Here is a 13,351-nt window from a genome sequence, read left to right as displayed (position 1 = left end):
CGTACAAAAGTCAAATTTTTGAATCCTGCAAAAAGGATTAAAATGTTCTGCCACTTGGGAAGAAGAGAAGGATGCAATTTGTTTAAATTTTGAAGCCTGATTTTAAGTAATATGAGAAGAACAGTCAAGTATGGTTGGACCACATCTGCAAAATAAGTTCACTCACAGTCAGGTCATTGTCTCCAGTTCTGGCACAAAGTCCCTTGGTTGTGCTTAACGTCAGCCAAATATGTCATAAGTCATTTCTAGTATTATCACAGCAATAAATTTACTGATGCAACTAGAACACAAGATGTACCAGTGCTCAAGCTGTGGGAAAAATGGGTTTTATTTAATGAACTTACCCATTCAGGTTTGTTGTGTTTACCACATACAGAGATTTTTCAGTGGTTTGGAAATTAATTGCAATTAAAAATACAGTGTTGTCTCAATCTCTTCTTGATTATCTTAGTTGGAGAAGGAATGGGCAAGGAAACACCACTAATGGAAAAGCAGAGTGGTTCATGTTTAACTAGAAACACTAGTGGTTTTCTGTGAATTATAGAAAGAGAGAGAAATTCATCTCTCTTCGATCAGATCTCACCAGAGGAGATGAAAGTGAAAGATGTGATGTTTGAGTTACATCACCCTCTCTGAACAGTCTCATTTTCTGCTGCAGTGGAGAGGGAATTTTATACCAAAAAAAAAAAGGCCTAAAGTGGATTTGGGGGGAAAAAGACTGAGACAGAAGAATGATCAATGCAGAAATTAAATTAATTTCCCTTTGTAGTGTGTAAAACCTTCTGTGGACATAGAATAGTAAAGTTTTCTCATGGTACTAATAATCAAGAAGTTGGATTTGGAGTTGTCCTAGCTGTGAACATTGCCAGAAAGCGAATTTTCATTTAACAAGTGGAAGTAGAGGCAAGAAGTTATTAAAAACACTTAATACAATGTTCAGTTCTGTTTGTAGTATCTCAGAAATTATTGAGGAGAAACAGATATAAATCCGAAGATGAGAGGCAGGAGTAAGTTTCAGAGAGAACTGCCATCATGATAACAGATATGCACAATACTGAGCAGAGGATATTGAGTTCTGTTTCAGCTGTTTAGACAAGACCCCCAAACAAATGGTTATAATAACGCTCTCGTGCATTGGAGCACAAGACAGTTACTAATTGATGAGGACGCAGAGAAGCATTTCATATAAACTAGTTATCTCAGAGTGCCTAGCATTGGGGTTTGGGTGCTAACTGCTTGCATTGACTGTGGGAGATAGAGAGTTTGCCTCTCCTGCTGCACCAGTTTATCCATTCAGTTTTGAGCACTCATCCGATCAAGAAGTTAACCCAGAGAGATGGTGGATGCCCCAACCCTGGAGGTGTTCAAGGCCAGGTTGGATGGGGCCCTGGGCAGCCTTGTGTACATCCAGGCCTGGAGGTTGGTGTCCCTGCCTGTGGCAGGGGGTTAGAACTCTGTGATCCTTGGGGTCCCTTCCAACCCATGCTATTCTATGATTTAATAACAGCAGCTAAGCAGAACATCTCAAGTTCTAAACAGGGCTTGCATTAGCAGTAATATTTCTTGGGTGGATCCTTTAGAGGATGTAATGATCTCTCCCATGTAGTCAGACTTAAAAGGGACCATGTTCTGGAAATGAGCTGTTTATGGAAGGTGATTATCTCAGCTATAGAAATAAGAATCAAGTATCTCTTTAGACAGGCTTTTCAGATGAACGCAGCCCAGATTTCTGTTATATTCATTTTGGCAACCCTATCTTTCTGGGAGCAAAAGTGCTAAAATCACTTGAGGGGAAGCAGATTTTGCAGCCTAGATGGCTTGGAAATCTCCCATATGTGAGGAAGTGGATCTATCTTGTAAGATATTCAGCCTAAATCTGAAGAGTAAAAACAATGGAATAAGCTATTTTTTCTTGTGATTGCATGAAGATTCCTGAATTTTTGTCACAAGCTCTTCCCAATGAGTCCAGTCCTCCCATCATGTCATCACAGTGTGCTTGGGATCCTGACTAGCCATTGGTGGACCATCCTTCCACCCCTAGTATGATCCTCAAGATATGTGGTTTGAAGAAATGTTTGCTGTTTGGCATTCTCTCTGCTCCCATTAGAAACATCTGCTTGTACCCTTAGACAAACAACCCTAAAATGAGTTGCACTGTTGGGTAAAAGTAAAATGCTTTCTTCGTGAATCTTTTGATGATGTTTGATACTTGGTACTATGCCAGAATCCCATCTTCTTCAGTGCTCCTTATCTGTCTGAGCTTTTTGGTCCCTCATATTTTGCTCAATATTGAATTGTCTTTTGGACATACGTGCCAGACTGAACATTCACTAGAAATTAGGTAATTAGAGTAACCAAAGGTAATGCTGTCCATTTTGTTTTGGTTTGGTTTGTCTTTAATACCTTGATTATGTTAATGTAATGGAGTTAACTTCATTAAAGTTTAACCAACTGGTGCCTGGAAAAGCAGAAACTCAGGCACCCAACCTGTTTGTTGTAGTATCGAGCTCTGGTTTTGAATTGATGTCAATTCATTGTTTTCACCTTCACTGGACTATGAAAGCAGACCACAGTCTTTAGAGCCCAATTCATCTCCTGGTGCCAGCTGATATCTTTGATGTTTTTCTTATGTAGAAAAGCTGTTGAGATGTGGGAGACTTCCACACACTAAAGCTCTTAATGGATGAAATAACAAAGAAAATATCTCTACAGATCAATAATCTGTTTTTTCCCCACATAAGTAAAGCACAATATGTCTGAAGTTACACTTCCTGTTATTGATAAGGTTGGATTTAAAGTGATGGAAACATGGGCTTGACAAGCCTGCATGTTCTACCTCTGGGGCTTCACACTCAGGCTGTTTTTGTAAAAAGTATTAACATTATTATAAAAACCAATGGGTTGAGAAATGCGTATTTCTTAACCATCAGCAGATCTTTGTCTTTCCCGCATGATGTCTCCTGTTACCATCACTCTTCTGTGACTCTGCCTCCTCCCTGGGCATCGCCAAGTGTAATCACAGAATCACTATGTTGGAAAAGACCTTTAAGATTGACTCCAACCATTCCTATCCTGTGCTAAATCATATCCCTAAGTACCTCATCTCCCCTTTTTTTAAACACATCCAGGGATGGTGACTCAACCCCCTCCCTGAGCAACCTGTTCCACATCCCCACAACTCTTTCAGTGAAGAATTTTTTCCTAACATCTAATCTGAACCTGTCCTGGTGCAGCTTTGTGCCGTTTCCCCTGTCTCCTGTCACCTGGCTGAAGGGACCATCATCCACCTCTCTGTACCCTCCTGTCAGGTCATTGTAGGCGTTGATAAGGTCTCCCCTCAGCCTCCTCTCCTCCAGACTGAATGCCCTTAGCTCCCTCAGCTGCAACTCATATGATTTGTCCTCCAGCTCCTTCCCCCCCCAACCTGGTTGTCCTTCTCTGGACATGCTCTAGGACCTCAATGTCCTTCTGATGGTGAGGGTCCCAGAACTGGTCACAGCACTCGAGGTGCGGCCTCACCAATGCCGAGTACAGGGGCACAATCACCTCCCCAGATGTACTGGCCTTCATCCTTGAAAGCAGAGGGGATGCTGTATTTCTGCCTGAACCCCCTGCATGTGCTCAGACCTCCAGCCACAAGCCCTTTTACAAGGGGTGGAATTAGACTCATGGCATGCCAAATCTCTCCCTTTTTCTGATCAAAGATACGATACCAGCACCTGGCAGCAGTACCACACTTCATTCTGTTCCTTCCCTTACTCAGTCTGGCACCTCCTCTCACACAGCCTGCACGATGCCTCGGCAGCAGCCGTGATAAACCTGGCCATGGCCACTCTGGAGTAATCACTCACTCCCCTGCCATGCCGGGCTGCATGATGGTGCAAACTCTTGGCACAGGAGTTCATGCCCATCCCCTCCTGGCTTTGAAGCCTCCAAAATTCTTGGTGTATGGCAGGTTGCTTCTTATGTCCTTTTATATCCAAATTGGCTTCTGCCCAGGGAAGGAGGGAGAAAACAGCTCTCCAGAAATTTGCGATGTATATTCTGTCACTTGGAGCTGATTGAAGGTGTTTTTCATGCTCTGAAATATTTTCATCTTATTTGAATATTCTTGCTGAAAAACAGGGCTCTGGATACAAATGCTCAGTTAGCAGGGAGCTGGGAGTGGATCGGGTCTGCCACGTCCTGTGTAGAAACCGAGTTCCATTGCTAAGCGGGCGGGAAGTTTGCAGACACAGGTAGAGATCGGAAGCCAGGGTCGTGTCCAGCGTGTGGGGAGGTGTCTCCTGGCTCCTGCCCAGGATGATGTACAGATTTGCTTTTCTTTTTGCCTTTTTAACACATCCTTGACTGTACATACTGAGTTCTTGCTAATTGGTAGCTTAGGGTGGAATGCATCCTACAGCAGCCTTGGCAGCTACCATTTCCTTCATTGTCTGTTACAGATAAATGAACGAATATTAATATTCCTAAAATAGATATCAGAGCTCTTTGGTGACTTCGTTGGGTCCAGAGTTTCATGCCTTCTGTGAGGGACTAAATACTCTTCCCCGCTACTGATGGAGAGCATAATACATCCTTGCTCTTAAAATATATAGATGCAGTCATGCACACACTCACACTTACGTACTGCACAATAACAGGTTCGAATGATCTGCCTTATTTTTACATGCAGCGTGCGAATAGGTGTGGGTGTGTGTTAATGTATTTTGGCAGGAGAAGAAATGTTTCTCCAGAGGCCGAGGATATATATTGAACCAAAAAAGAAAGAATATTAATTTGCCTGTGTAAAAGAAACAGCATCTTTAGAGATGTACCAAAGAGCCTCTTGTTCCTTGTGGTTTACTTTGTACCTCCATCCTGCAGAGCTTCTGACTCCTCTTGTTTGCAGGTTCCTATGCATGAGGAAATCAGCCTGAAAGACAATTTCTTTTTAGTTTTTAAATCAAGGATAGCAGGGATGGAAAAAACAAACCAGAACAATAGGCAAGCACCAGTGGGGCCACTCTTCTTTTTTTTTTCCCCTTCTTACCTCAATAGATTCTTGAGTGCTTCATCAGATAAAAGTGTGCCTGTAGTTCAGTCAGTGTTGTAGCTCTTAGATCCCACCTGCCTCTCGCTGGAACCTTTCGCCAACGTGGGATGCTGCGTCAACAGTGAATGCAAGGGAGAGTAATCAGGCAAGGGATGGGAAGCAGTGCATTAATGAAAGCTGTTTGGCCAGATTTGCATGTTTTTACTGTTATTTACATATTTAGAATAGGAAATAAGTTTCTGGGGTCATTAACCTGCACTCCTGTGATGGAAAGATCCTTACAACTCCTTCAATGCTTCCTTGGCTCTAGCCCTCAACTCCTGCAGTGTTAACAAGGGGGGCTGCGAGCAGGAGTGCGTTCAGCTCGCTGAAGACCGATACCAGTGCCAGTGCCAGCCAGGCTACCAGCTGAAGAAGGATGCCAAATCCTGCGAGGGTAAGTCCTGCTCTACCTGTCTGGACATACACGTTACAGGCAATTTAAGAGACCCTCGGACAGTGGTTTGTGTTGCTGTATTCATTCATGTTTTACCCTGCTTGCCAAAAGCAGTTTGAGGAATCGCTTATGAACAGGGTTGAAGTGATGCGTGTTTGAGGTGTGAAGTTCACATTGATTCACAACTTTGAACAAGATTTTGGCCTCGTATACCCCCGGCTGTTCATTGCACACTGATGTTGATGACATAGGTTAGGAATTTAATCATGGTTTAATTCTAGTGTTTTATTACTCATCGAGTTATATAGAGAGTTATATATAGAGTTAGCCCGTAGAACACGTTTTACTTTACATAAAGTTTTTTCTTTATCTGCTTTTGGCTTATGTTGCTCCTAATCACTGTCTGATTCATTCATCCTTCAGGTTTCTGAGAAAACACTCTCACATGCAGAACAAAAATGCTACCTTTGGGTTGCTTTGGGGTTTTTTTTGGGGGGTAGGGGTCCCCTCCTATCCCTTCGCAACATCATCAGTTTTTAAGGCAACCCCCCCACCTTTCCCCAGCACACACATGGTACCATTGAACATGCCAGAGAAAGATAGGGCCAAATTTATGGATTTATTGCATGAAAATTCCTGTCACAAAACCTTTTCCATATGGCTCCTCTTCTGCTTGGAGATTTTATATGCTGTGTATAAAGTGTAAGTAAATCCTGCTGTTCAGCTTTCTTCCAGCTCATGCTGTGTGCAGTGAGCACTTGGCCTTCAGTTTTGGCCTCCCCGAGTCCTGCCCTCCGCAGAGACTACACACGCTGTGTTTCAGTGAGCATCTGCAGCCAGCTCCCCTCTCCTCCGTATCTTGCAGGGCGGATGTGGTTTGTCCCTGATATTGTCAGAAAGAGTTGGAAAAGGAGAGCGTTAGCAAGGACAAGACATCAGAGACCATCCTCTGATGTTCTCCAACCCATTTCCAAACCTCTTGCAGCTTGCCTGCTGCCCCTGGCCTTTGAGATGTCTTTGGCCAAGCCAGCTGGGTGTGCAGACCCCTGCATAAAACTTTTTGGTGGGTTTTATGATGCTTTGGTGGGACAGAGGTGAGTGGACAGGGTCTGACTGTGGCAATGCCTTGGAGTGGTGAGAGCTGTCCCTTGGGTGGTCACGGAGTTGTTCAAACCTTTGTGTGCCACTTTATGCTCTTAGCAATTGGTTCAGCTGGGCAGCAGGACGAGCAGGCTCCGACCCCTAAGAGGTGAGGTTTAGCCTCCTTGCAGGCAGATGTGCCCATTCACTACCTCACCCCATGGGGCTGAGGAGGTTCAGCCACCCACCGAAGGCAGCACTTCATCTTCACCAGCCAGTAATGACTGAACAGTGGAGAAGGGATAAGGTTACACTTTTCTGCAGGTGAAACCTTATCTGGAGTTCACATATATGCCTGGTTAGCTGTGTTTAGGGTGGTGTAAATCAAGATACAATAGTGCAAATCAAAATACAGTAGTGCAGGTGTCCCAGGAGAATAGCTGTGGTTGAAAGAAGGAGGATCTGTCTCATAAGGGGAGCTCAGCTGGCAAAATGAAGACCAAGTTAGGATGCTTTTCTCCCATAAATACCTTATCAAATAAATGTTTGGGAGAGAAAAGCACTAGTTAAGCCAATGGGCAAGAGTTTTTACAGGAACAAATGAGCGTCAAGTGGCCATGAATACATCTGGGTTGGCAATTAGAGGTGTTTTAAGTAGAAAAAGTGGAAGGAGGTGGGCCTGGCAACTTTTAATTTCCAGGAAATATGGCTGCTGTAGTGCTCGTTTGGATGAAGATGCTACAATGACACAGGTATTTACTCCAGTGTCACGAGAGTATTTACTACTGCAAACGTAGCTATGCTGCAGGTTTGGCTGCTAACTTCTTGGGACCTAATGCAGTCTGTAGCCCTGAAAGCTGCACAGAAACATCCAAGCTTAGTGGTGCAGCCTTCAGCATGGAGGAGAACCGGTGGGATGGAGCCATGCGACATCAGATGGATTGGTGAGATGGCTGCTCTGAGTGGGGATGTGGTCAGCAGTGGCTGTGATGCTTGTATGAGAGGACAGCCTATATAAGATTTGTACTAGAGTGGGTTCTCTGTTGGGTTGCCTAGGGGTGGCAAGAAGAAATACCTTTTTCAAGCCACCTTTGAGTTTCACTTTTGTAAGTCAGTGTAAAGTCATGGTTGCTCTGAGCAAGGAAATTAACTTGATAAGGCCCACTTCTCTTTCTTTAGCTGCTCTAGAGGTCATAACAAATAGGACTGGAGAACTGGACACCGTTCTTTGCAACCTTGCAGGGAAGGTCTGGAAGGTCCACAGCACATGCAAAGCCCATGCCCAGACTTCATGGAGAACATTGTTGCCATCCCACATCAATGCATCACCACAACTTCTTCAGATGAGACTCTTGGATGTTCAGGGACACCTATGAAATGCAAAAGGTTTTTGCCATAGTGTTGAACAAGTTGGAACAGATCTTCATAGATGGAGTCTGCTGTCCACTGGAATTGTTAAATCAAACAATAAGAGCCAAATGTGTAGGACAAAGAACACTAATGAGGTTTTTTTAGCTTTTCCTGAAACCTGCCTGTCGCAGGAAGGAACAGATACACCAGTGGAAAACAAGTCAACCAGTGGTTGCCTTATGTCCTGAAGATCTTTCCCTCACAAACTTTTATCTTGTCTCAGGACTTCTGAGGCTTCTATCTTTATTCAAATTACTATGTTTGCTAATGTCTACCCTATAATTTGTTGTTTACTTGTTGTCATGTCACAGGGTATTACAAGTTTTACTCTGTACTGTAATCATTCTCAAATTAAAGCTTTAGGTGCTCTGAAAACCTTTATAATATGCAGGTTTAGCAGATGGTCTTTGATAGTGATTTCATTTAATTTAGCCAAATAGAAAAAGAATCAGCAAATAACTCAGTATTTCATAGCAGCAAAGGAACAAGTTCTTGCTTGAAGCTAAATCCTTTGTGGACTGTAGACTGTCAAACTGCAGAGCCATGTTGTCAGCCTTTGAAAGCGTCGCGTAAGATCAAGTGCTGCTGTCCCTTGGAAACCAGTTTGCAACCCATCGTGTTGAAAGTCCAACAGAAAATTTAAATTCTACATCCTTAACAGGGATAGTTATTTTTAAAAAGCAACAAACTAACCAAACTGTCCAGTCAGAGTCTCAGCTAGCAGATTTGAATGGTTATGTCCTTGAGATAGGGAGGTGAAACGATGCAACTTGAAGGTGTTTTGGGGCGACATCCTTCTTTGCCAAACAGTGGAACAAACTACCACTGGCCACAGAGAAAAGCGAAAACTGGACGAAATGGAAAACAGACCCACCCCATGCATTAAGGTATCTACACATTGACATTTTTGAGGTGGAGCCTTCCTGCAGGCGCTTCTAATAATAGCATTTCTAAGTGTACTCACTGTTCACAGCAACTTATCCTTGAAAGTGGTGTGCTATTGCTCAAAAAATGAAAACAAAATAATCTTGTTTCCACCATGAATGGCGTATGTTTTTAGATTGAAGGAGGTCCTTTGGGGCTCTTCAGCATTTATTCCCTCTAGAGGCTTTTAAATACAGGTTATCCCACGGTGAACTCCACTGTTCTGTGTGTTTAGGGGCTCATGTGCACTGGAGTGCTAATTGCTATTGTTTAGAGCAGCTCTCTGAATCTGCTCAGTTACTGCAAAATAGGGATGAATTGTACTTTTCTTGTCCTATTTCCAGATGTAATCCAAGCCTGGTCTCCTGCTGTTTAAAGCTTTGTTGCTGCTCTATGAAAAATGCTGTCCAGCAAACAAGAAAACAGCATACAGACAAACAACAGCTTCACTACATACCAAATTCTGTCAAATATAATATTTTTTTCAGTCTTTTACAGCTACAGGAATTTTCGTTGTTAGCTGTAACGATGGCAGGTAAGACCATTTTCAGACAAAAACGTGACCTTTAAGTTGACAGTGTGCTCTAATTGGTTTCAGTGATAGACCCCTGCACAAGTGGGAACGGAGGATGCTCACAAATCTGTCAGAATGAGAGAGGAATTGCAAAATGCGAGTGTCATCCTGGGCATTATCTTTCTGCAGACAAAAAGTCCTGTTCAGGTAAGGAACGATAGACTATTTTTGGGGAAGATAGGTATATAGTCGGTGCTCTGGCTAACTGAGCTTTGAATGGAAAGGAACATATTGCACAAATATGTGCCTGCATTTTGAAACAGCAGTTGTCTCTGTGATATTTACGTTGGCAGATAGTCTTTAAGGACTGTTTAGTAATGAGAATTACTCTGTGATCTCTCAAATCATGCTTTCTAGAAACTGGATTTGTAGGTGCTGTAGTATTATTCTTGTAGGGTCCCTTTAAAATAATGCCCCAGATACAGTTCCTGGAAAATTGGTTCAAGTAACACTCTGAACCAGGTCACCAAAAACCTATTTAGAATTCAAAATGCTTTTTAGCTGCAGAACTGTTTCCATATTAATAGCGAAATACAGTGAAGGAACAAATCACGAAGTCTAGGATTTTCAGAAAGAGCTTTAAAAGTTGGATTCCGGAGTCCTGCATTTAGTCTGGGATTTTCAAAAGGTTCTATAGCATTTCTGATCCAAAATGTGGGGGAAGCAGAGGCCAAAGTGTACCTGCTTTTCTCCTTCGGTGTGATGCTTGGGAGCTGGGCGGTTTATCCATTTTATGAAGTGCAGAGTAGCCGTGGACTTCCTGGTGCGCAGATCTTCAGCAGCCTTGTCAAGATCAGGGTGTGTTTTCAGACGCTAATTTAAAACTCCTCCTTCTGAAAATGTGCCCAAAATCTGGCCAATATTTGAATTGTCTTATCTGCACTAGGTGCTCCTGAGTAAGGTTACTGAAGAAGCAAAGTATTTTCAAGTAGAGTAGATACTTCACAGATGAATAGATGGCAACAGCAGTGGGTTTAATACTAGGGTCAGCATGTTGCTTGTTTTTTCTCAGATACATGTTGACAATTCTGTTAATTTATGTATAAACTAAAGGACTAGCTAACTTGTAATGTTACTTATTGAGAGAAATTTTCTTTCTGACCTCATGGCAACAGTCTTTTGAATCATTAAGCGTCGTGTCTTAGCATGGATAGACAACTACTGCTGCTTCTCCTAGAAATTATTCAACGTCTTTTGTGAAATTCAACCTGGCATTTGACTCTCTGGAAGCAGGGGGCAGCTAGTGTCATACTCTATTAGTCACAGGGAAACATGTGCAGGATGGTGGCTGTGGTTTGGTTTCTGAACTCGTTATTTTACTACTTCGAAAAGCGAGGAAAAGAGAGGGGAACGTTTACACCGTTTGCCAACATACTCCACATGCAAAGTGACAATTAATTACTGAAAAAGGAGAAATAACCCATTTCATTCCAAACAGCAGCCTCTCATGTTGCTGCTCCAGAGAAGCCGTCATTTATCCTGAAATTTTCATGAGTCGGTGTGTGGCGCTTGCGCTGCCTGGGGCCTCTTTTTGCAAGTAGGCTGATTGCATTCATAAAGCTACTTGTGTTCAAGTGCAAGGAGCTGTGAGTGCAGCCCTGATTACAGCACGGATGGAGGGGGGGAAAAAACCCTGTTGCTGTGGTGAAAGGTGAGGAGCTGCACACTGGACTGTTCTTGCCCTTGTGTGAGATGTTGACCTGGGATCGGTTCAATAAATAATCCTGGTTTGGGAAATGCCAGAAGAAGAGAAGGAGCAGGAGGTGGGTTAGGGGTTTGCCCTGTGCAAGATAATGCCAGTCCTCACAGAGACATCGGTGTTTTCTGCTGCTGTGGCCCACAGCAGCAGGACTAAGGTCTTGCTTTGTGGGTTTTTTTTTTTTACTTAAAAGTGTTTTTATGCCTCGGTGAGGTTTTAGGAAGGTGGATGCCTTTGGTGGCATTTAACTTCAAAATACAGACTCATGAGTGTAAACTGCTGAGGAGCAGAGTGCTTGACAGGGGACAGGGTAAAGAACAGTCTCCCCACCTACAGCTCTTCACCTTCTTTCTTTTCTTGGAGATGGGGTGAAACTCCTTTGATGAGAGTAGGTACCTCCCTGCTGGACTTCTGTAGAGGGAGCTGCAAGATTCAAGGATGTGACAGAGAAGATCTGTCTTCATCTGTCATTTACTTGCTGAGACCCAGCCACCACTTAATCCAAATCATTTGACATTCAGGAGCTAATCTGATATTACCTGCTCCATTAATTTAAATAGCATGGCTGTGAGGACCTAGTGATAATTTTAGGCTACTGGGAGACAGGACTTTTGTTTTTTTCTGGATTCTTCATGCAGCTTCTTTTGCCATCAATTTTGTTGTAGGAATAATAAGGTGCTTTGGCTGGTAGTATAAATACAGTGTTTGATACTGTAAATATTTGTGTTGGAAAGTTCAGGGTCAGCAGTGTTGAGAAAAAAAAAGAAGATAATTTAGGGGACAATGCTGCGAGTTCAGTGTTGCCATATTTATGAGATGCTGGCATTTGCAGAGTAACCTCAGCATGCTTTTTTCATGTGTGTGTAGAGCAATGTTCATTTTATTTTAATATCCAAACAAATGTCTCCACCTTTCTGCTCCATAGACATTGACGAGTGTGCCGAAGGGAGAGCCAGGTGTGCTCATCGTTGTGTGAACACTCTGGGATCCTTCACCTGTGCCTGCAATCCCGGCTTTGAGCTGGGGGCTGATGGAAAGCAGTGCTACCGTAAGTGACACTTGTACAGCTACCCATTTCAGGCTATCTTATCTGCAAACTGCTACTGTTCATTTTTAATTCACTTGGATTAACACTCCCAGCGAAATACACGTATGCAAAAGCTCAGGCTTAATACTATTTTCTTCATCTTCTGCTGCTGCTGGTTTTGCAGGTTGATACGTTCCTAAGCTTGTGTTCGCAGACCTTAATTACTGCATTTCAAAGAGCAAATAGCCCTGTTGGCATATCTTCAGAGTTGGGTGAATTCTACTGTAGAGCTACCAGAAAACTGCTGTTCTGTGCAATGTATTCAGTCCTGCTCTCTTCCTCCCAGGTTATATGGTAGAACTGGTGGGAAAGAACACAAAACCAGCATGGTGTTCTGCTTGTGTTTTTGTCCGCCAAGGTTTGCTTATTCTCCTCCTGAGATTACTGACATAGTTAAGTAGATGTTTTTAAAAAATGAAGAAAAAAGAAAAAGGCAAGATTGGGCACGAAGAAATATTTGAACAACTTAAATTTTGCAAGCTTAAGATAATGCTGAGCCCTGTTGTCTTCTTGCAAATACTTACCTCTTGCCAACGGGGTTTCTTAATCAACAGGGCTTTTCTTGAGCAGGGGGCTGACTCCAGCACTGAGAGTTGATAGGTGATCCCTGGGCTGTCCTTGAGGGCATGTTTAGATTAATAAAGGAGGTGACGCAGAAGAGTTGGTGGTGTTAGGGACCTGGAATGCAGACAAAAGCATGACTTGTTTTAGCAAAGAGGTGGGCAAAGATCATTCAATCTAACAATACTGTGCAAGAACTTTCAGCAGAATTCCTTTAGGAAATTCACACTGCGTGCCAGAGAAGGAATGCTTTCTTTAAGCATATCCATGTAGGAAATAATAAGGATGAAAATCGGTTTCAAAGCATTAACATACATTAAAACCAAAAACCAATTATGAGAGAGACATCCCAGAGAATTATTTCATGGATAGTGGGGAACTGGTGAATAGTGCAATGGCAGAGGAAACCCAATTAATACATAGACATGAAATGATCTGTTGTGGGGATAAGCAAGTGGTTTAGACCACTTTGATTTCATTGTGATTTTTCTGATATTTTTTCTCTGTGTTCAGCAAACCTCTGGGGATGGTGATTCTCTCTGCCT

The 13,351-nt window shown here is 42.9% G+C and overlaps 1 protein-coding gene across 1 annotated transcript in view; it reads left to right on the top strand.

Moving 5' to 3' along the window:
- Positions 1-13,351, top strand: part of LOC311194588 (uncharacterized protein) — a gene marked incomplete at both ends in the record, with an annotated part of 195,044 nt that overhangs the window by 130,684 nt on the left and 51,009 nt on the right. Inside the window, 3 exons of the mRNA XM_084267733.1 lie at positions 5,346-5,471; positions 9,484-9,606; positions 12,084-12,206. Coding sequence (XP_084123859.1) covers positions 5,346-5,471; positions 9,484-9,606; positions 12,084-12,206 — 372 coding nt within the window. The remainder of the gene's footprint in view (positions 1-5,345; positions 5,472-9,483; positions 9,607-12,083; positions 12,207-13,351) is intronic.

The sequence above is a fragment of the Gallinula chloropus genome (genome assembly GCF_964237585.1).
Source record: "Gallinula chloropus genome assembly, chromosome: 8".
Lineage (NCBI taxonomy): Eukaryota > Metazoa > Chordata > Aves > Gruiformes > Rallidae > Gallinula > Gallinula chloropus.
This window is presented reverse-complemented; position numbering and strand designations above follow the sequence as displayed.